General features: G+C 41.1%; 1 protein-coding gene across 7 annotated transcripts in view; it reads right to left on the minus strand.

The window, feature by feature from the left end:
* TENM3 (teneurin transmembrane protein 3) overlaps nucleotides 1-23,188 on the minus strand; it is a 437,342-nt gene that overhangs the window by 105,347 nt on the left and 308,807 nt on the right. For all 7 annotated transcript variants that reach the window (XM_059156026.1, XM_059156025.1, XM_059156023.1 and 4 more), the window contains 5 exons: nucleotides 11,142-11,356; nucleotides 5,177-5,387; nucleotides 4,543-4,644; nucleotides 4,153-4,347; nucleotides 2,768-2,968 (listed from right to left, as the gene is read on the minus strand). In XM_059156026.1, the coding sequence (XP_059012009.1) occupies nucleotides 2,768-2,968; nucleotides 4,153-4,347; nucleotides 4,543-4,644; nucleotides 5,177-5,387; nucleotides 11,142-11,356 (924 nt within the window). The remainder of the gene's footprint in view (nucleotides 1-2,767; nucleotides 2,969-4,152; nucleotides 4,348-4,542; nucleotides 4,645-5,176; nucleotides 5,388-11,141; nucleotides 11,357-23,188) is intronic.

Raw genomic sequence — 23,188 nt, forward strand, 5'->3', positions numbered from 1 at the left:
GAGTGGCAACAGAAGTTTTCCATCAATATCACAGCTTAGCTTGTTCACAACCATCTTTAGTGTGGGCTTCCAGGACTCAGTCTGCAGTCGGTGAAGAATGGCACACACATCTCTCATGCCCATGAGGGTTCGGGGGTAGCAGTCATGTCATCCAAGTTTCTCAAAGTGCCAGGGAAGAGGGATTTGCAAAATACTAGTCTTTTTTTCTTCTTAAAATAAGCGTGTTAATTCACTGCCTAGTGGGATTTCTCTTAGGTTAATGCCGTTAGATTATACTAATAGATGAACTAATTTGCATTTCATAAATCTCACAATTGGGGGAACCATAGTCAAGCAGTACTTTCGTGTGGAGGCTCCTCCGAATCAATGGAGAATATGATGACAAACTGTAGAGGCTAAATTAGCCTATAGGATTCTACCTCCACAGCTATGATCACCATCACCACCACCATTTCTATCAATGGGTCATACTGACCAAGTCCTTGCCATGTATAAGGCACTATTCTAAGTGCTTTTCACATAATTAACTCATTTCCATCTTAGGATGATTGTATAAGGTAGCACTATTATTGACCCCATGTTACCGGTAAAGAAACCAAGGCACAGAGTATTTTAAATAGCTGATCGAATGCCATAGACCTAGGGAATGGCCAACCCAAGACCTGAACTCAGGCTCCAGACTCCTTGCTCTTAACCACTCAGTTATACACAGGGCTTCAGAGAAGAAGGCATGGAGTGTGGATGGGCTAAAGGACAGACAGCCGCCCTTCCCTGAAGCCAGGACTCAACAGTGTTAAAGGGACCTGTCCTTCTGTTTTCTCCTTTCTCTTCCTTCCCCTCCTCTCCCTCTTCTGTTTCTCCTCCTCCTCCACTTTTCCATACAGAAGGGACCCTCTCCTCCATGTCTTACCTGTCTCTCTCCATCACCTCCCCTGCATCCTGCCTGGCCTCTCGCCCCCTCCTAGCTTCCCTGTCTTCTCCAGAGCCATGACCATCGCCCCGGCCCATCCTGGTTGCAGACACTGGGCTCTTCGCATCAACTCCTGTGCTGTCTCTTCACCAAGCTCTGTCTAGGTCTCCTTTAAAATGGCCCTCAGATTCATCCTTTTCACGTCTATGAACTCCAAAGGAATTCATGCTCTCAGAACTTCACACCCTGGGAAAGTGAAAGCTCAGACTTGCCTTCCAGCCATCAAATTCTGACTCATCACCCTCTCTGACATAGAGTCAATCGGGGAGTTCCCACATACGGCTCTCATCACAGTGGTGGGCGTGCATCCTCATGACGAGTGCATTCTCTGTTGTCTGAACTATCATTGCTAAGCTACATTCCTTGAAACTGGGCCCCACCCAACCTTGGCCTTCAAATACTTTGTCTTGATTCTCCCATATAGGGAACATTATTTTCATAGCTGTATTTTTGTTGACGGTAGTCGTGATAGTAGTAATAATAGTAGCAGCAGTCGGGGTAGCAGCTATGTTTGGAATTTATTCTGGACTAAGCATAACTCACTTAACTAAGTACTTTATATACATTAATTCAAGCAATTCCCAAAGCACCTCTGTAAAGAAGGCCCCGATTAAATCCATTTAACAGATGGGTAAACTAAAACATACAGTAGTCTGCCCAAGTTCACAGCTGTAAGTAGTAGAGGTTGGACATGAACCCAAGCATCTGATCTCAGACTCTGTGCTCTGAAGTACTTTCTCGGGCTCTTCCCCTTATCAGAAAATACCTCCTCCTATCCCCACGCTAACCGCCATCTTTAAAAGAAGGCAGTGAAAGTGAATCAAAATCTTGAAAACTTTCAATGTGCATCAAGGCAGGAGTGCTCCTCGGAACGCTGATTTTATTTATATATTATTCCATGTGATATGCAATAAAAGATTAAACTGGGATGTATTGGCTTCTAAATATTTCATGTGTGCTCAATCTCATCTCCCCAGTTAAACTGTAGTCTTCTAGATTAGAACAGCACCTTTTCACATTGTGGGAAGAATGTGGTCATAGAGTTAATTCATGGGCTACAACCAATATTTAAAAAAAAAATAGAATATACTTGAAGAAAAGTATCCGTGTGTGTCACTTTGTAAAGCTTTGTTTCACTTATGTGGGTCTAGGGGTGTACGCACAGGAGGTCACAGTGTAAAACTGTTTGAGGCTGTGGGTCACGGTCACAGATTTGAAAGCCAAGCTGCTATCCTAGAGGGTAAGAATGATTCTTTACTCTCATGGAGCTCATCCCCATGCCATGCACAGAGCTACTACTCAGTAACAAACTGACTGATGGGAAAAAAATTACTACCTGCCATTTTTATTACAAACATACTATTATAATTAAAAAATAATCAGTGTTGGACTGCTCTGCACATCTAATATCTGTATCTATACACTCTTTTGAGATCCTGCTTAGCCTTACGGTGTCAAATACTTTTTCAACTGAGGCTTCTCTGTTACAAGATAACGGGTGTTTTTAAATCCCCAAGCTCTACACAGGCCTTGAGAGTTAGGAAGACGGAGTGTTTCGCACAAATGAAATATTATTATTCACCATGTTGCTAAAGGAGGAATTTTAATGACGAATTGACCTAGCCTGTTCCTTCTTATAAGGCAATGGAATTTCATTACTTGGAGCATGTATTTCTATAAATCATAACTTTAATAAAATCTGTTAAATATAATAAGTGTGTTTTTAGAAATTAAAGTATCTTCATCTTTAGCTACACAATATTAAGCACCCAATTATCCTGCTCTTATGCGCCTTACCGTTTGAGCAGTCTGGGCCAGTCCAGTTAGGGTCACAGGTACAGGACCCGCTCTCCTGAAGGTACGTTCCGTGACCAGAGCACTGGTCTGGACACATGGTCTTCACTAGTTCACAATTGCTACCGCCCCACCCCGGGCTGCAGTGACATTCCCCGTGGATACAAACGCCGTGATTGGAACATCCGGGGTCCAGACAGTCAGCTGGAGTAGACAGAAAAGAGGAGCAATTTCATAATTAAATCTAGAAGGTGCGTCACCTATGTAGTACATGCAGGATAAGGAATTAAATCCCAGTCCGGTGTATATGAAACTTCTGGAGACTCATCGTTTTCCCTACCATTTGCAAGAACTTGTTTCTGGAAACGAAAACGGATCATACGATGCGGCATTCAGGATCATGCCATTTAGGTAATGGAAACTTGCAAGGATACGTAATTCTCACGAATTACACATACATATGCTCCTGAGATTTCAGGCGATTGCTCTCTGTTCTGCTTAATCAGATAGTAATAAGTATTGGCTCCTCTGTAACGGAATTGTCTGGGCTGACCTAATCCACAACCATTGAATCCCGGCAGCTGCATGGGACCCTCAAACTGTTTGGGAAATAAACGAGTTGCATACTCTCTATCCTTCTTAATTCACTTTAATGTGCTTTAGATGACGAGATTTAATTTAGCAATTTGACTCAATAAAACTTTACACTTGTAGGGTCAATGGCCTGAAAATTTAATTCCAGAGACTTAATTGCATTACTTTCTGTGGGCAGATCAATAAAATCAATTTGATTGAAGAACGGAAATGGGGCTTTTCTGCTTTTGGAAGAAAACAATTCAACTGCACTTTACAGTATAGCATCTTGATGATCATGATTACATACAGTCATGGAACAAGCCCAGGGCATACTTTTTTCCACTCGTGTATCATGTGTGTGAGTACATCTTCCTCAAGACGCCAAAATGCTAGACTTACAAGCTGGCGTCAGTGTGAAAAACTGTAAAAAACAAAACAAAAACAAAAACCCAAAACAAAAACCAAACCAAACCAAAACAAAAAACCCAAAAAGGCGAAGATAATACAAAACAAAATGAAACAGAACAGAACAAGAGTCCACTGTTGGTTTCAAGACACAAATGTTTGCTTCTTTCCTCAAAGTGGGGGGTGGGGGGAAAGGACTGATTCACCCAAGTGAAAGCAAAGGGGATCTCTGGCATTTGCACCTTTTATAGGTTCAAATGTGAACAAAACAATGCGGCCTTAACTAAGGAGATCCAAGTTGCTTCCAAGAGGAGGCACGTGAACACATGCACCAGCCTGAGCGAAGCTGCAAAGATCATCCCCTTCGGAAGCCAAGCACGGGCTTCTGCAAATTCTGGCACGTTTACCTTCTTCGCAGTTCTCTCCTTTGTACCCCGAGTTGCAGGCGCAGGAGCCCATGATGCAGATGCCACGCCCCCCGCACTGCGGGTCGATGCACTGCGTGGTGGGCACGTCGCACTCGGTGCCCTTCCAGCCGCTGAAGCAGAGGCAGCGGCCCTTGGAGTACTGCCCGTTGCCACTACACAACACCGGACAGGCTGCTGTGAAATAAGACAGGACAGAGGCATTAGCGGCCACCTTCTCGGGCAAGACCCCAAGAGAAAGGCGACACGTCGTCGGAACGAGGAGTTTGCAGGATTTCTCCCCGTTCCTTTCTGGGCTTGCTGGTTTTCTGCCTTCCTCATCTTTCTACAGCTTATTTCTAGTGGCTTAAGAAAAGGCTCTAACATGCATACCTCTGGAACAATCCGGACCTAAAAATCCCGGAAAACAATGGCAAGTTCCAGAAACACACTCTCCATTTCCATGGCAATTTCGTGGGCATTCCACCACTGACTCTGAAGAAAAGAGAGAAAAGGAACACTTAGGGTAAGGCTTGCTCCTTGCACGAGGTGAACGGTGTCCTTTTGATCGTTTTAGCTTAGCATGGAAGGAATGATGGATGGCCCGCTCCATCACCAAAAAAAGGATTCCTTGCCCTCAGATTATTCGAGTAGTAAAAGTAAAGCACTACTATCTGAAATGCAGATTTTTTCTTTTTTTTTTTGTTATGTTCAGTTAGCCACTGTATAGCACCTAGTTTTTGATGGAGCGTTCAATGTTTCATTAGTCCATTATAATACCCAGTGCTCGTCACAAATGCAAATTTTTTAACGTTTTTCAAGAAGCACCGTCCTCCAGGATGCTTCCAAAGAACAGGTCCTCCCAATGCTTCACGGGATGTCACATATTCATAAATAAACTATTTAAAAATATGTCTCACATTTCAACCTAGGAGTCACACCAATCAGAGAAGACAACCGAGTTTCCATTCAACTCCCTGTTTAGGCTGCAGCCCGGGAAAAAGATGCCTTTGAAGACCGTTCTTACCTATGACGATGGTATTAAAAGACACCTGCTCCGCGTTCTTCCCGTCATTGTAAAAAGCCAGATGCCAGATTCCGGAATCCAAGTACTGGATAAAGCCAGCCTCGTGCAGACTGACAGATCTCGCCTGCCGCCCTGCCCTTTCCGGCTCCAGCAGATTCCGCTGCTCTCTCGCGATCAACCTGCTGCCATCCAGGAGCTCGACAAAGTCATACTGAGGGGCAGGACAAGGACAGAGGTTTAGTGCCTGGCCGCATTTCAGTTGCAGCTTCTTCTCGTTTGTTTACTTATTTTATTTTATTTTTTTGTTCTAAAGTCTCCAAGGGTTGCCTGGGTGGCTCAGTCGGTTGAAGCCTCTGCCTTTGGCTCAGGTCATGATCTCAGGGTCCTTGGATCAAGCCCCACATCGGGCTCTCTGTTAAGCAGGGAGCCTGCTTCCTCCTCTCTGTCTACCTGGCTCTCTGCCTACTTGTGATCTCTCTCCCTGTCAAATAAATATAAAATCTTAAAAGAAAAAAAAAAAAAAAAGACAGCGTCTGGAAATGGTTCCTGATGGACAGGTCCCTCTACGGAGAGCATTTCCAGACACCATGATCTAACTCTGCCCACTGCACGCTGCTGTCGTGTACAAACTTCACAAACCATTTTCCCCTTAGTGGGTGATCGGTTTCCAGAGATAGAGCTAAACCTAGCAACTGATAAAGAGTTGAATGAGTGCAGGCCGTGTGTGGATACAACCACGAGCCAGAAACATTTCAAATCTGGCAACCTAATTCTAGACTGGGAGATCCTCTCTTCAGGTCGTCTCCTACTTAATCTGTGTGTGGTAACAACTGTCAAGATAAGTACTGTATCCTTACTGAATACTCAATACTGAATACTGAATCCTCATGGCCACCTTTCTAGGATGGCATTGGTATTTCCACTGTAAGGATGAAGGAAACCAACCCCTGAGGGGCTCAAGGAGGGTTTGATCCCTCCTAAGTGGTGGAGTTGGTTTGTAAGGAAGCTCAGGTCTTTCCTACCACTCACCGTGCTCCTCTCAGTGACCATGATGTTACCATCCCAGGCACCAGGGACAAACCCATGGCTTTGTCCTTAGTTATGGTGAAACTAAAAACCAATATCAAGATGCCTGTACATCTCTGTACTGGCCAAAAAATTCAAGTCCAGAATAATTCACCACTCCCGAAAATGCAACAACAGAGGGGTTCTGAGGGGATGGCAGGAACTCTGCCCAGTTCTTATGATGAAGCTGATGTCATTAAGCTTAATTTTTGGTTTAGGAAGATCAGTCATGAGCATGGGGTAGCCTAGAATGCAACTGGAGGATTTAAAGATCATTAAAAATACAGAAGATGACCACTAAGAGTAAGGCTCTGTAACCAGAGATAACGCAGTGAGTTTGAAAGACGCTGCCAAGACTTTCCAACATGGTTTTAATAAACTTGTTGGACAAAAGTTCCTTAAAAGTAGAGTGATTCAGTTTCTATAGACTCTTACCCGGTTTTACGTTATTCCTGAGGGTGAAAAATACGCTATAGTGAAATATATATAAGGTTATAGCACTATCTCTGTGAATCACCAATACTCTACTTTCTGATAGATTTCTGAAATGGAATTTTATCAGAGCTCTGTTGGAAGAGAAGTTTATTATATGAATCCCTTAATACGATCAAACTGGAATAAAATCAACCATCGGGATTCCAAGATTCATGATTAAATGTGTCGCCACCGAAATGATCGCAGACTTCTAACATTACTACTGGACAGAATTTAGAATATCTGATTCAGTTTCCAACATATTAAAGTTTTTATTTAAATGTAAAAGCATTTTTTGGTTACTTTTTTGTGTAGTAAAACTATCTCATGACATCAGGTAGCGATGAGAAATACACACAAAAAAGTCATAACTCGGTTAGCATTCAGTAACTTTTCTTCATTTCTATCTTACAAGGATGAAAATAATCACTAGTGTGGATATTTAACCTGCAAAATTTTCACTGGAATTGTATTCCAAAATTATCAGAGGAAAATGAATGCAGCATTTTCTAAAGGTGACTGTATCTCAAATAAGCCATTCGTTTTTCTCATCAGATTTAAATATTTATACTAGCATGGCAAAGAAGCAGGGAGAAGTTTCTTTTTATGGCTCCTTTGCATATAAACATTTTTCTCCTCTGATAATAAACTCAGTAACTGAAAGACTGAAAGGGAGGAAACTTGGAGATTTAACTGGTCTTTCAAACTCCCCACCTTCATTGTGGGAATCACCATTTGCATCACACTGTGAACAATAAAATGAGGCTGGGCTTGCAGGGTCTGGAGGGAGGGGGTAGTGGGGTCCAGGGGAAGTGGTGGGGTGGGGAGGCCACAGTTGCTGAGAATCTGCCTAGGCTCTCCTGGAGGGCACTTCACACTGGCCTTCAGGAGGGCTATTCAAATATCTAATGACAAGTCCTCTGTTTAACCCTAAGCCTACATCTACACTAAGTAAACAAATGATACAGAACAAAAATATTTAAAACCTTTGTTCTCCAGGTGTAAAGTTCTCCACTTATGAACAGACTTGGGCTACTGTAGAGACATGGATTTTTTTGTGGGGTCAAGTCTTAGGATCTTCAGCTATATTTCGGATAACATTCAGTCTCACTTTGGGGAATTGATCATGAAACAAAGGTTAGACTTGATAAAGCTATCCTGCTGGTTCATTTCTGAGTAGTTAAGCTATTTCCATAGGCTTAACTCAATTCAGTTATTAAAAGGATGAGAACTAGGGCATCTGGGTGGCTCAGGTCATGATCTCAGGGTCCACATGGGCTCCCCACTCAGTAAGGAGTCTGATTCTCCCTCTCCCTCTGCCTCCGACTCATTCACTCTCATAAATAAATAAATAAATACATAAAATCTTTTAAAAAAGGATGAAAACTCAGAATCTATGAATACTTAACTGTATTTCCTTTTAAAGATTTTATTTATTAATTCGAGAGAAAGAGAGCATACAAGCAGGGGCAGAAGGACAAGCAGACTCCCCACTGAGTGGGGAGCCTGATGAGGGACTCGATCCTAGGACCCTGAGATCATGACCTGCGCCTAAGGCAGGTGCTTGACCCACTGAACCCCTCAGGGGTCCCATTTTTAAATCAACTTTGTGGTGGTGGCATGGTCTTGCTGTAAATCATTGACATACAGAGGAAGGAGAGATTTTTAGACATCATCTGATCCAATGGTTTCATTTTCTGGACAGACACAGAGGCAGAGAAGTGAAGTGATTTGTTCAGGGTCACAAGGTCAAAGAGTGGTAGGGGTGTATGCGTTCAGAACTCAGGTCTCCGCTACCATCCGGAAGCAGCCTTCATGCAAACGTATTTAAACGATAGTCAGTACACTGTTAACTGTAAAGCGTTAAATTGCTTCCTCAGGCTTCTAACTGTCCAGGAGAATGAACTGGGCATCAGGGAGAAGAAAGTCAATTGATTCCTTGGCAACAATCAAATGGACAGTTTTACAAAGGGTCACAAAGACTTTCAAAACTCAAGTGACTATTCTGAATGGCTGGCCGATTTTAATTATTTCAGGTTGATTTATTTAACGTTCCCCAGAAACAGAGAAATGTTCAATTTGGGCCGCTTTATAGCATATTTCATGTTTAAACATGGAACTCAGAAACAGTTGTTTGCTCTGCTGATCTTGAATAAACCAGAGGAAGGAACGCTAATAACTGTGGAGATTCAGAAAAGCCTTCATCTAGTTAAACACATATATTGTAGAAGGAAGGAAAAGTGGATATCATGTATATTGTATTTAAATACCAGAAGAATTATGGGAAAACCTGAAACCACACTTTTTATTTCCCTAATCTCATATGGTATATAGAACTTAGAAAGAGTCAACCCTAAATCTTTAAATAAATCTTTAAAGTATGCAACAATTTTCTTTTTGAATTTATTTTCTGGAATGTATAGGTTCTGTGCTCACTGTTGTGCTAATTAGCTTCAGAGGTATATTTCTTCAGTTATAAAAAAAAGTGATTTAAACACGTATCTGGGTCCAGTGAAAAAGTTAATTTTTCTCTCTTTCACTGGACTATTGATATAAATGCAACCTCTCTGCTTTCAGAGAAGTTAGAGAGATCCACTTCTACTTAAGACAATCTGGTTATTATTTTGTGCTCTGTGTCACCTACGACATAAACAGGTGTCAAACATAACTGCAATCAGAAGTTTAAACTGGACACGGGCACACAATGGGGAGTATTTATTTACTGTTAAAGATTTTTAACTTATTTATTTGACAGAGAGAAAGAGAGCACAAGCGGGGGCGGGGGGGCAGCAGGCAGATGGTGAGGGAGAAACAGGCTTCCCGCTGAGCAGGAAGCCTGATGTGGGGCTTGATCCCAGGACCCTGGGATCATGACCTGAGCTGAAGGCAGAAGCTTAACCAACTGAGCCACCCAGGTGCCCCCGCAATGGGGAGTATTTAATGTTCAAGGATCAAAGGCATTTACTTTAATAATGTAGATATGAAAAATATTATCATTAAAATGAATGTACCAAAGCATGATATTCAAAGATTTCACTGCTTATAATTTATACATGTATACGAAACTTCCTCTGATCTATGGTGACATAAAAGAAAGCACGTTTAAGTTTCTTTCTCCTCTTTCTTTAAAGATAGGTCTCTTTTATTGGTATATGATCAATTTTTCTTTAGAACTTATATTCCTAGGTAATAGAAAAAGCATTTCTCAGAAAATTGCATACTTTAAAGCATACCTGAAAATCCTCCAGTTTGCATTTCATAAATCAAATTAAAATCTGCATGAAATTCTATGGGTAAATAAACTGGTTATCAAGTATAACTTCAGGCTTATCCAACTGTCAGCGTTAATTAACCATCTATTACATTTTTGGAATTCCTGTGTGACTAACCTAATAGTTGACCCTAGGAAAAGTCTGAGCTCCAAAGTTACAGTAGGTTATTCAAATAATTTCTCTTCGACATAAAGGAACCTCTTTTTATTTTTAAGATTTTATTTATTTATTTGAGAGAGAGAGAGCAAAAGCAGGGGGAAAGAGGCAGAGGGAGAGAAAGAAGCAGGTTCCCCACTGATCAGGGAGTCTGAACATGGGGCCCAATCCAAGGACCCCGAGATCATGACCCAAATGGAACACAGATGCCCAACTGACTGAGCCACCAAAGCACTAGAATAATGGGACCTCTTTTAAATCACAGTTTCCAACGTAAATACCCTGATCCAGTATTACATTATGAAAAAGCCTACAGAATTACTGATAGCAGCTCTCTGTGACTGTTACTGTGACATAATTTTCATGCAAGTGGACCAACTTTAAAGGTCTTTGAATGTAGGACTGAAGGGTATTTGAATTGTTTTGAGAACCACACATAGATGATCAGCCTTGGTTATCTACGGAAGTTCTCTTGCCCCTTTTTCTGAGGAAATGGCGACTTGAGTTGATAAAGTTCATGTCACTCTATTTATGTTTATGTTCCCATAATTTCTTTACTTGTAAGTCTGGCATTAAGTAGAAAAAATGCGATATATTTTCAACAGCATGAATACGATGTTTGAGATGAAAATGCTACGTGCATGTATTACATGAAAAGAATAAGATCCTCTGAAATCCTCACAGAATCTTTGTAAACCACTTGGAAAATCCATGATGTTTTCCTAGGTGCTCAGATGATGTTCGATATTCATTCAGTTACTCACAAATTTTAGTACATTTTAGTCCATCAATAACGATTAACGCAAGTCAGGAAGAAAATGCCGTTCTTCCTACTAATTTGAAAACCTCAAGTGTAACCTACATTCAAAATTCTTTTCACTGTAAAAGATCAATACGAAAGTGGGCCAACCCTTAAACAGCTGAACTTCAGAAACGGGATAACTTTAAAAATGCAAACTAGCAGTTTGCATTTTATTGACAACAAAGCTTACTTTTACCTGAGTATGGGAAGGGGGTAAGCCTTTTCGGCCATATACTCCAATCAATGCATCCTTCTGAAGAGAGATATTGAATTTAAGAAACTGTGGCTGATCAATGAAGAGCTGGGATCTCCAGAAGACCCCAGGAGGAACCTCTTGAATCGCTCTTCGGCCAATATCAAGTTCTCCAGAATCTATGGTGTTATTTTCTTGGGTAAATCCACCTAATTTTCCTGAATGGAAGAGATCCATTGAAAAACGATGAAAAATTAAAACAACAACAACAACTAACACCCTCCCCTGCTCCTCCCCCCCCACCGCCCCCTGCAAAAAGCCTCAAACAACAAAATAGCTTTCCCTTTCAGAAAGTTCTTTTCACTAAATGCTCAGGCATTCTTTCTTCTGATAAATGAAAGGTTTCAATATAATTTTCACTTTAAAAGCTTTTCTGTGAGCTACTGTTGTTCAACGAATTCTGATTTAGCACATTCTTTAAGATATTTAAGTAAAAATCCTTTGACTTCCCCCAAGGTACGCCTATTACTGAAACTCTTTTCACACCTACCGTCTTTCTTGATCACTTGAAACGTAATTATCTTACAAATATATGTCTTGTTATTTCTTGGGAGAGATTAAGTCTGTTACTAATCAGTCCTTCTAAACGTACCATAGCACTGCAAAGTGTAAATTAAGGCAGAATGGATTATGGAGATTTCCAAATCAATCTTTAAGCAAACAACAAAACCAATCAATGGCACGGATTCATGTAGTTCCCTCTGAACTCTGCGTTAGAGTGAATAAAAACTCAAGATGCTGGAAAGGAGGCAGAGAACGGGTAGTGGGGACATTAGGCGGGGGAGGGAGGGAGGGAAAAATTCAGATTCTCACAAAATTAGTGAGGCAGGCTGTCATAACGTTTCTCTTTCTTTTGGCCCTCATCTTAGTTTCACTCATAGCCTCACCAAGCGTACTTGTCTTACCCTTTTCAATGACCTTCAACCAAGGAACAAAAGCTCTGGCCTCCCTAAGTCTCTACCAGTTCCTGATTTTTGGAAACAGATCCAAGACTCATATTTTTGGGTATGATTTTCCCCTCCTTCCCTCTTGCTAAGGTTCTTTCTCATGGTTCTGACAGGGCATGTCATAGAGGAGGCTTTACCATTTGCCTTAAATAGAAATAAAACCACATTGTTTTTTATTCAGAGAAGGCCCATGAAGGCTGAGGGACAGGATGAAACTGGAAAATGTTCCTCTGTCCATTCAAACTACTTAAAGTCACAAAGGTGACTTACTATGATATTTTTAATGTTCCTATGAATTCAGGTATTACATAGTATTATGTAGCATCAACTACAAAACAGCCTCCAGAGTTGTCAATTGGAAAGTTAGAGGGTTTAATTTCGATCACAGACTTGTGAACTATCTTACTCTAATGACAGGAGGATAGAGTTTTCTATGTATGAAAAGTTATTAGTTTAACATTGAATCCATGTTTGAGCATTTACCAGGGACATAGGACTACACGTGATAGAAATGTCTGCTTATCCACCCTGGCTTCCATGGTTTCTGCCATCAAGCAACGAATTATATGGCTGGGAAAACATCACCATGAATTTGATGAGCTTAAGGATCATCTAAAGCCAGGTCAGAAGAAGGTGGTATCACTGTAGGCTAGTGGCTAAAAGTTCACAGACGGGTTAAACTCCAAGGTAAACTTTGAAGGACAGGTAGGGTAAGGTTTTTGACTTGGTGTAAACATTATGATTAAAAACTTGGGAGTGCAGGGGTGCCTGGGTGGCTCAGTCAGTTAAGTGTCTGACTGAGTGTTTGGCTCAGGTCATGGTCTCGGGGTTGTGAGATCGAGCCCCACGTCAGTCTCCATGCTCAGTGGGGAGTCTGCTTGAGATTCTCTCTCTCAAATAAATAAATAAATCTTTAAACAAACAAACAAACCATGGATGTGTAATTGGCTGTGTATTGCAGTGATAGTGAACAGAGAGATCCATATGGCTAGAAAAGAAGTTAGGAAAACTGGCTTTGGAGACAGTCAAACTGGGTGTGAATCCTGGCTCTGTCAATAACTGACTGGTGCTCTTAAGGAAAAAATTGTTTTTAAAGATTTTACTTACTTATTTGACAGACAGAGATCACAAGTAGGCAGAGAGGCAGGCGAAGGGAGAGGGGGAAGCAGGCTCCCTGCTGAGCAGAGAGCCCAACATGGGGCTCGATCCCAGGACCCTGAGACTATGATCTGAGCTGGAGGCAGAGGCTTAAGCCACTGAGCCACCCAGGTGCCCTGCTCTTAAGGAAAATATTAAATCTCTGGTTCTAAACCTCATCTGTAAAATGGGGGTGATAATAACGAAATCACAGAACTACTGTAAGAATTACATAAGGCAACATATGTAAAGCATGTGGCCGTCAGAGTATACTGAGTGAATGGGAGACAGTAATGGGTCTGTTATGGGAGTAACAGAAGATTCGACTAGAAAGGGAGAATGAGATCAGTTTGTGGAAGGCCCTGAAGGCCAGCTTAACAGTCTGGTCTCCAACATGAAAGACACCTTTCCAAAGGCACCCAGATGGCCAACAGACACATGAAAAGATGCTCAACGTCACCTATCATTAGGGAAACGCAAATCAAAACCACAATGAGACATTATCTCACACCTGTCAGATTGGCTAAAATCGACAGTGCAAGAAACAACAGATGTTGGTGAGGACGTGGAATAAAGGTGCCCTCTTGCACTGTGGGTGGGAGTACAAAGTGGTGCAGCCACTCTGGAAAACAGTATGGAGGTTCCTCGGAAAGTTAAAAATGAAATGATACTATGATCCAGTGATCCCACTATTGGGTATTCACCCACGGAATACAGAAACAGTAAGTCCAAGGGATACACTCCTGCTGACATTCACTGCAGCTTTTTTACAACAGCCCAGTTACGGAAGTGGTCCAGGTGCCCACCGACCGATGACTGGAAAAAGAGAATGTGGTATATAGACACAATGCAGTTCCCATTCAGCCATAAAAATAAGGGAATCTTCCCATTTGCAATGCTGTGGATGGATCTAGAGAGAATCAGGCTAAGTGAAATAAGTCAGAGAAGGACAAATACCATAGGATTTCACTCATACGTGGAATTTAAGAAATGAAACAAATGAATCAAGTGGAAAAAGAGAGAGGGAAACAAACCAAGAGGCAGACTCTTAACTCCAGAGAATAAACTGATGGTCATCCGCGGGGAGGTGGGTGGGGGATGGGGGAAATACGTGAGGGGTTAAGGGTAGGGGCACTTGCGATGAGCACCAGGAGGTGTATGGAAGTGATGATTCAGTATGTCGTACTCCTGAAACTAATATTACACTGTATGTTAACTAACTGGAATTTAAATAAAGACTTTAAAAATAGATACTTGAATTCAACTCAATATGGGCAAATTGTATTTCAATGCCATAAAAGCACTTACTTTTCTTATGTTGTGTGCGTGTGTGTACATGCAGGCATGCGTGTTTATCATCAGGAGAAACAGAATTCCAGATTACTAAGGAAAGTGTCTTGTGTGATCACAGATGAGTATAGCACATATCCAAGTTATGCCCGCTGGGGTCTAGAATAATTCAGAATAAATTCACGCTTATAGATAACTGTGAAGTTTGAAGTAGAGTACTCGTAAATGCTGGGGTTGTCTTCTACCCGGCCTACCGTATGCTACAAGGACAAATGAACCCTTGCTTGCCAAGGAGTTATACATTAAAGGGAGACCATTGGCTGAAGATGAAATGAAGTTATGGTCAAGGACATTAAAGACAAACAGTAGCCGCTTTCTCCCTGGCTTCACTTTCTGTTGCTTCAGCTCCCTGCCGTCGGCTGTGGTGTGAAGGCAGGTGATCCTCCTTCTGACGTATCCTCAGAATGTCAATAGTAGCCTAACGGCCACATCACAAGTCCCGCACGGTTTACCTCGCCTCATCTCTCCACAGGAGCATCCCCCGCCCCGCCATTTACCACAAACAGCAGGGTGAGTACGGAGAGTGAGCTATTCTGAGAGAGAGAGAGAGAGAGAGAGACCACCTTCACATAACTTCTGTTATACGGTATTGTTGTAACTATTCAATTTTGTGGTTACTTACTGTTATTAACCTCTTACAGCACCTAATTTATAAATTAAGCTTTATCCTGGGTAGGTACGTATAGGAAAAACCACAGTATATAAAAATTTCAGTAGGATCTGTGGCTTCAGGCGTGCACTGGGGGTCCCGGAACACCTACTCTGCAGGTGAGGGGGTTCACCACAGTGAGAAGCCTGCATGTGGAGACACGAGATGGGATATCGTTGCCAGAACCCAGGGATGAGGCAGGAGGGGCTGTACAAAAAAGCTTAACAAAAACTCATTATTTACAATCCCACCTCCTCTTTTCTCTTAATGTCCATAGCCACGGCAGTTACCGGGCCTACTTTTAACTAATAATTTAGTATTATGATATGCTCTAGGGAATAAAACTTAAAGGGGTTTCTGGGTGGCTCAGTGGGCTAAAGCCTCTGCCTTCGGCTCAGGTCATGGTCCTGGGGTCCTGGGATGGAGCCCCGCATCCGGCTCTCTGCTTAGTGGGGAACCTGCTTCCCCCCACACCACTCTCTCTGCCTACCTCTCTGCCTAATAAATAAAGAATATTAAAAATAGTTAAAAATTGGGTTATAGTAATCATTGTAATTTTTTACGTATCGGCTCATAGATTATACACCACATCATTCACTGAGATATCAAATATTTATTTTATGGCAGTAATACATATTCGCTCTAGAAAAATTAGAACACAGAGCTAAATACAAAGATAAAAAAATATAATCTGACCGCTCAGAGATTATGTTCGTTTTCTCTCCAATCAGATATCTTTCTTGATTCATATGGAATTTTAAATACCTGAGGCCAAATGTTAACTGTACATTTTGGATGTTTCTTTGCAATTAGCACCTACATATATCATAAATTAGTTTTGTTTGTTTGTTTGTTTAAAGAGAGGGAGAGAGGGAGAATCTTAAGCAGGCTCTGTACTCGGTGCGGAGGACATGGGACTTGATCTCACAGACCTGAGATTGTGACCTGAGCTGAAATCAAGATTTGGAGGCTCAACCAACAGAGCCATCCAGGTGCCCCCAGAAATTAGTTTTTTTTTTTTTTAAGATTTATTTATTTTATTTGACACAAAGAGAGAGAGAGAGATCACAAATAGGCATAGAGGCAGGCAGAGAGAGAGGAAGGGAAGCAGGCTCCCTGCTGAACAGAGAGCCCAATGCGGGGCTCGATCCCAGGACCCTGAGACCGTGACCTGGGCCAAAGGCAGAGGCTTAACCCACTGAGCCACCAGGTGCCCCCATAAATTAGTTTTTTTTTTTTTTTTAAAGATTTTATTTATTTACTTGAGAGAGAGACAGTGAGAGAGAGCATGAACGAGGAGAAGGTCAGAGAGAGAAGCAGACTCCCCATGGAGCTGGGAGTCCGATGCGGGACTCGATCCTGGGACTCCATGATCACGACCTGAGCCGAAGGCAGTCGTCCAACCAACTGAGCCACCCAGGCGTCCCCATAAATTAGTTTTTAATTAAAAGATTAAAGAGAAAAAGGAGAAATGGAACTAACTTTACTGAAGTCCTATGATATGTTAAGTAGTTTCATCTAATTTATGTGTTTTGAATTTCAAAAAAACTCCATGAGGTTGACATTATTTTGAGATGAAGAGACGAAGGCTCAGAGAAATAAACCACCTGCCCAAAGTTAGTGGTAGAATCAAGATTCAAAGTGAGGCCTGCAGAACTCCAAAGCTGTGTGTCTTACCTAGTCATCAGCGAAATCTTTTCTTTTTATTAAAAAAAATTATTTTAAATTATTAAGTTTTGAATTTGTCTAATTTATATAAAATCAGATGTGGTAACCCATTGAACCACACCAGACAATCTGCTTGGGTTTCAGTTTTAGGATATAAATTTATAGGTTTTTCTATACGTACCTTTTTAAAAGATTTTCTTTATTTATTTGAGAGAGAGAGAGTAAGCACATGCATGAGTGGGAAGCGGGGGAGGGCCAGAGGGAGAAGCAGACTCCCCGCTGAGCAGGGAGCTCTACATGGGCTCAGATCCCAGGTCCCTAAGGTCACCACGGCAGCCCAAGGCAGACGCCTAACCAACTGAGCCACCCAGTTGCCCCTGGAGTTACTTTGATTAGAAAGAAACGCCCAGTTCTTATGAAATAAGCACTGCCATGGATACTATAATGTGAAATTCCTTGAGTAATAATTTATACTAAATTCTTAACAGGTTCTTGTCTTTGGGTTGACTTCCACATGAAACTATTTTAAAAATATTGAATAAAGTAGTAGTCCTTTTCCCCACAAAGACTGGTTCGTACACATGTCATATTTAAATACGGAAGTGGTTCCAATTTGGACGCACTCATCAAGTTTGTACATCACTAAGGCTATCATTATACTTCATTGTTATTAGCAAGTCCTATTGTTATTTTCTGAAGCTTCCGTGATCTAATCCACTCAATGGCGTTAATCCTATGCAGAGCTGCTATAAATGGTTTTTAGCAGCTTGAATAGCATATCCGCGCTTTGAATGCTGGTAAGCATAGAATGGTGCTCATCACAGAACCTTGTCTCCCTGGCCATCATCCTGGCCCAAGCATTAGCTTTGGAAATACTAATCAAGTTGTGACTTGCAGGGTCTCAGGTTTTGCTTTGTTGTTTTCTCCATATACTGATTTCAAGGGGTTAAGGCTCTTCTCACAGAAATGATATGTGTGCCTACCGTTGTATCACTATGTGTGTTTACTTATCCATTAGTCCCACAGCAATTAAACAGGTGGCTCCTTTTCACAAAGAAGGTTCTTTCATTTGTGAGACAGAAGAACCAAGGTTGATTGGATATGCCTGAATGGGGGCAGTAGGAGTTGAGATCATTGTTTTCTGTCTCCCTGTAATGAAAAACACTGACTAATCATAACATCATGGCATCTCAGAGTTCAAGTGCCCATGGAGGTCAGTTAGTCCAGGAGTCTTCAAATAAGAGGAGTCGTACTCCTAGGTATGAAGACGACATGAAGATTTTTTTCTTTCCTCCCTGCCTCCTTCCTTCCCTTCTTCCTTACATATTTTGGGAAGATTTTCAATGAGGAGAGTAGTCGTTTGTTTTAAGGGAATTAATTTCTAGAACCTCAACAATTTCCATATGTAGACTCTCTTTACAACAGAAGGGCATACCTCTCACATATTCAGAATCTTACTATGACACATTGTCTTGAGCATATAAAGCTTCTAATGTGCCAAACAAAGGCAAACTTGAAAGTAGCTTTGTTGACGAAGCCTCCTTTATTTGAGACACTATAAGCCCAAGGGAGAGCTTTAGTGTCTTTCCCTGTCTTGCATGTATTTCTATCAAGGACAAAGTGTGGCATTAAGATCAGAATATTTAAGACTGTTGGTAAGTTGTGAAGTCCGAGACATCAAGAGAGAGAGAGAACATGTCTGTTGGTGACCTCATTATCCATCCTAACCGCTGGCAGAGAACGTCTTCCACCGGCAGAAAGGTTTCCTGACCACGAAGACAACATCCATAAGGTAAGAACTATTAAAGACAGTGATGCCTTATTCGATCCAACTGCCAAACTCATGGCAAGGATCTGTACTCTATCTGTCTCTCTGCTATCGCCTTAGAGAAGGAATTCAGAGCTGTGATGACGGTGACAAAATGTATTATTACTTTATTTGAACTGAAGAAATCTTTTTCTGACAGAAAGTTTCATTTTAATGAGTCCTAGCTCTGCCAGGAAATTATCTAGTATTTCCTACAAATTAAATGAGCCAATTAGAGGTATTTAAAACATATGCTACAACAAAAGCATTCAAAAGACACTGTAATAACAAAGGTATATGAAAATGAACACAAGTTCCATTTTCCACGCCATTCTGTGGATATCAGGTTAAACAAAGCCACTACGGTAAAGAAAGAGTAACGGGTACAATTAGGAGTGCTTTGCTAAGCCTTGGGAAGGCTTTTTATGGATATACTTCACAGAAGCTGAGAAATGGGTGGATTTGGAAGACTTGGGACCAAATATTTTTGAAAGCAGGTAGTTGTCAGTTCTGTGCTCTCAGTAAGACTGACAAAGACAAGTGACAGAGCTGACAGCTTGCAGACCACTCAACACACCTTTTAGAAATAGATCACAACGTGATTCTTGACATATGACTAATAAGGATTTCGAACAGTTGAAAAGCATCACTCTAAAAAAATCCTTTCCTTCCCATCTGCTTATTTTGCAGCAAGATTTCTTATATTTATGTTTATAAAAAAAGAAACAGGAATAAAATTGATACTGAATCTTTTTCCTTTGCTTTTTTAAAAAATATTTTATTTATTTATTTGACAGAGATGACCAGCAGGCAGAGAGACAGGCAGAGAGAAGAGGAGAAAGCAGGCTCCCCGCTGAGCAGAGAGCCCGATGTGGGGCTCGATCCCACGACCCTGGGATCATGACCTGAGCCAAAGGCAGAGGATTAACCCACTGAGCCACTTAGGTGCCGCCTCCTTTGCTTTTGTAATAATATCCATCCATGACTAGCTGGACTAATTGGGAAAGCCCCCATTCACCTTACTTGGAGAGGTATTTTCAATACATGTACACTTTTTATATTTAGTAGTTATAAAAACGGTTCACATAGTTATAGAATAATTAGGTTGATTTTAGTCAAATGGGTACAACTCGTAATTATGAGTACAATTCCATTTAAAAGAAAACAGGTTTTCAAAACATTTATGAGTCTTATGGTTGCAGGAAATACACTTTAATTTAAATCTGTATTCCTATTTTGTCTCAAGGCCCAAGAACTAAATAGCTTGAAGACCACTCATCTAGTCTAGCTTTTCCTCTGAAATAGGACTCTTGCTTTAAAGTGCCCATCCAGTTCTATTTGTTTCTAATTGTTACACAATTTAGAATGAATATATTTTGGGGCGCCTGGGTGGCTCAGTCGGTTAAACGTCTGCCTTCAGCTTAGGTCATGATGTCAGGGCTCTGGGACTGAGCCCCTCATCAGGGTCCTTGCTCAGCAGGGGGCCTGTCTCTCCCTCTCCCTTTACACTTCCTCGCTGCTTGTGCTTGCTTGCTTGCTCTCTCTCTCTCTCCAATAAATAAATAAAATATTTAAAAAGAAAAGAGAATTAATTTGTTTTGAATTAAAGTCATACAATGGATCTTTTCTAAAAGACAGATGCAGACCTGACCTCTTACTAGAAGCAGAGATGGAGTGGGACATGGCTGACTTTCCTTTACCTAAATCCAGTGACCTGGCAGCTTGGATTAGTGTAACGTTCTTGCAAAAGCCTCCAGTGTGAATGTCAGGGGACCGTAGTCCTGTGAAGGGGCTTTGTCTTTCTAAATTCTGTCCTACTGCTTTTCAAGTCCCTGCTCTTCTCTCATTTGGCCAAGTCAAGTGTGGTCAATCCTGTTAGCGTTTTCAAATGCTCTTCATGGATTGGAACCACACCTGGAAGTCAGCGAGCCATTGACACAGTTTGATAAACTTGTAAATACTCGAGCAACCTTTTCCTCTGAAGCTCATCAGTCCTCCCAGATAAAAGCCAGGACACAGACGTCTTTCATCATGTCCTGAATTCCTGAACACGTTGGCTTCAGAGGAAATAAAAGGAGGGCCAGGTCTGGTGCTCTCTGTGCTCCCTCACTGAGATCACTCCGTCCTTAAGCCCCCGGAGCCTGAGCCTGGGAATGATCATAGGAAACAGGAAGGTTGTTTGTAGGTTTTGCTAAGAGAAAAAGGAGGAAAAATGGAGAAAAAAATAGAGAGGGCAACAGAGTGCCCTGTAGTTATTCTAAACTCAAAGCGTGTAGGTTAGGAATCAAACCAATTAAAACCTTCACAGTAAGAGTGAGGTGTACCATGTCTTCTAACACAATAGGGTATCATCTTGAAGATTTTTTCCCAACATGTCCTGTTGCGTCTGAATGTGGGAGCCACTAGCAGTCTTTTTACCTACTAACTGTGAATTTCCCTTTCATCAGTAAGTATGTGTCACAACACTCTGAGCGTCTTAAAATATGGTTGTCAGAGCGTGAACACATAAAGAGGTCACATCCCTGAAGTTATTGTTACTCCTCTCCTTCTTAGGTAATTCCCCTGTTTCTAGGCAAACACATCAGGAAAATTTTTTCCATAAAATTGGCATTTTTCAGATACTGCATTAACCATGCCTTGAACTCTGAGATATTGTATAAATAATGATTTACCAACCCTAGACGTTATAAGGACAAAATGGAATATTGAAATCATACTCGTTACCAGGAGGTCTGGTATCTGCCTGAAAATTATTCTGTGACATCAGAAAAAGCACAGATGCTCAATACTAACTATTTTGCCATTCCAGATCATGAATTTGCTGCCTGCACAGGATGTGAGTAAACAAGCCCATAATTATTAAAATGGAAAGGCCAAAAAGAAATCCAACTGTGAAAGTCTAACTCCATTGTTGGGGAGGGTGAATGATAATATCGTCTTGAGTCCCACAGAGGCACTAATAATTAAGATGTCAGAAAGCAAGGTTAGGCGTTTACAGACCATCAGTAGCCCATCCTCCAAGCCTATGACGTCACTTTGGATTCATACCCTGACTCTGAGATCTCTGAGAGAACATATCTGTTTATAAACAACCACATGCCATAACTTAGCGTGGTGGACAGACAGGGTTGCATCGCAAGAGAATTGAATTGAAACAGAACTACTTTGCGAATACAGTTTAATGAACAAAAATCTATAGGGCACCTAGTTAAGGAACTACTGCACACTGCAACTCAAATTATATAAAATACTGAAGAAAACACAAGGCACCTTTTAGCCCATTTCTTCAAATCATAGGTGATCTTCAACTTGCTATAAAATTTAATTCTCCGAAATCGTCCAGTACTTGAGAAAATTCATATATGATAAACAAAAATGTAAAGTTGAAAAGCACTGGAATTATTTTGTTTCAACAGGACTAATCATATATATATATATATATATACCCACATATATATTTATGTATATATACGTACACAAACATATATACGTAGTTTTTAAATCTGTGCTCAGGAGTTGAAAAAATTTTTTGTTCATACATAATTGACATAAAACATTTCATTAGTTTCCAAGTACAGTGTGACGACCTGACACTTGTACCCAACGTGAAGCAGTCACCACAATGAGTCTCGTTGACAGCCATCACCTCACATAATTACCACCTCTTTCTTGTGAAGAGAACTTTTAAGACCTACTGTCTTAGTGAGGGAGACAGACCATCAGAGACTCTGAACAGCAGAGGACAGAGAACAAAGTAACAGCTGATGGAGGGAGATGGGTGGGGGATGGGCTGGTTGGGGGCGGGCATTAATGGGGACACTGCGATGAGCACCAGGGGTTGTATGTAAGGGCTGAACCACTGAACTGTACTCCAGAAACCAATATTGCACTGTACGGTAACTAAAAAAAAAATCTACTCTCTTAACTTTCAAATATCCAATACAGTATTATTAGCTATGATCACCGTGCTCTACATTATACCCCATAATCTACCTACTTTATAACTGGAAGTTTGTACAAAAGGAGTGGATGTTTTTGTTTTGTTTTGCTTTTGATTGGAGAAGTAATTTGCCAGAGTTATACTCGCCCAAATTTATGGCTTTTTGTCTTACATTATCCCAAACAAGTCTCTACTAAATTTTGGCATTTGTCTTATTGTTCCTTTCAAATAAAGTAGTGTTGAAATATCCTGCCATGGTGCTCTCTATTTGCTAACTCACTGTAATTGCCTGCTTGGTTTCTTGCCTAGCAATTCACGTGCTCCGAGAACAGCCGGGATTATCTTCCCTCCACTCCGCCACAGCTATATTCTCAGAGCCTTGCTCCATGCATGACACATAACATATGTTCAGTAAATAGCTTTACAATACTCTGCATTCAAAGGAATATTAAGGATAAGATTCCTTTCATAAAATCCAAATAACTAATAATA

This window comes from Mustela lutreola, chromosome 18, assembly GCF_030435805.1.
Source record: "Mustela lutreola isolate mMusLut2 chromosome 18, mMusLut2.pri, whole genome shotgun sequence".
NCBI classification, from domain to species: Eukaryota; Metazoa; Chordata; class Mammalia; order Carnivora; family Mustelidae; genus Mustela; species Mustela lutreola.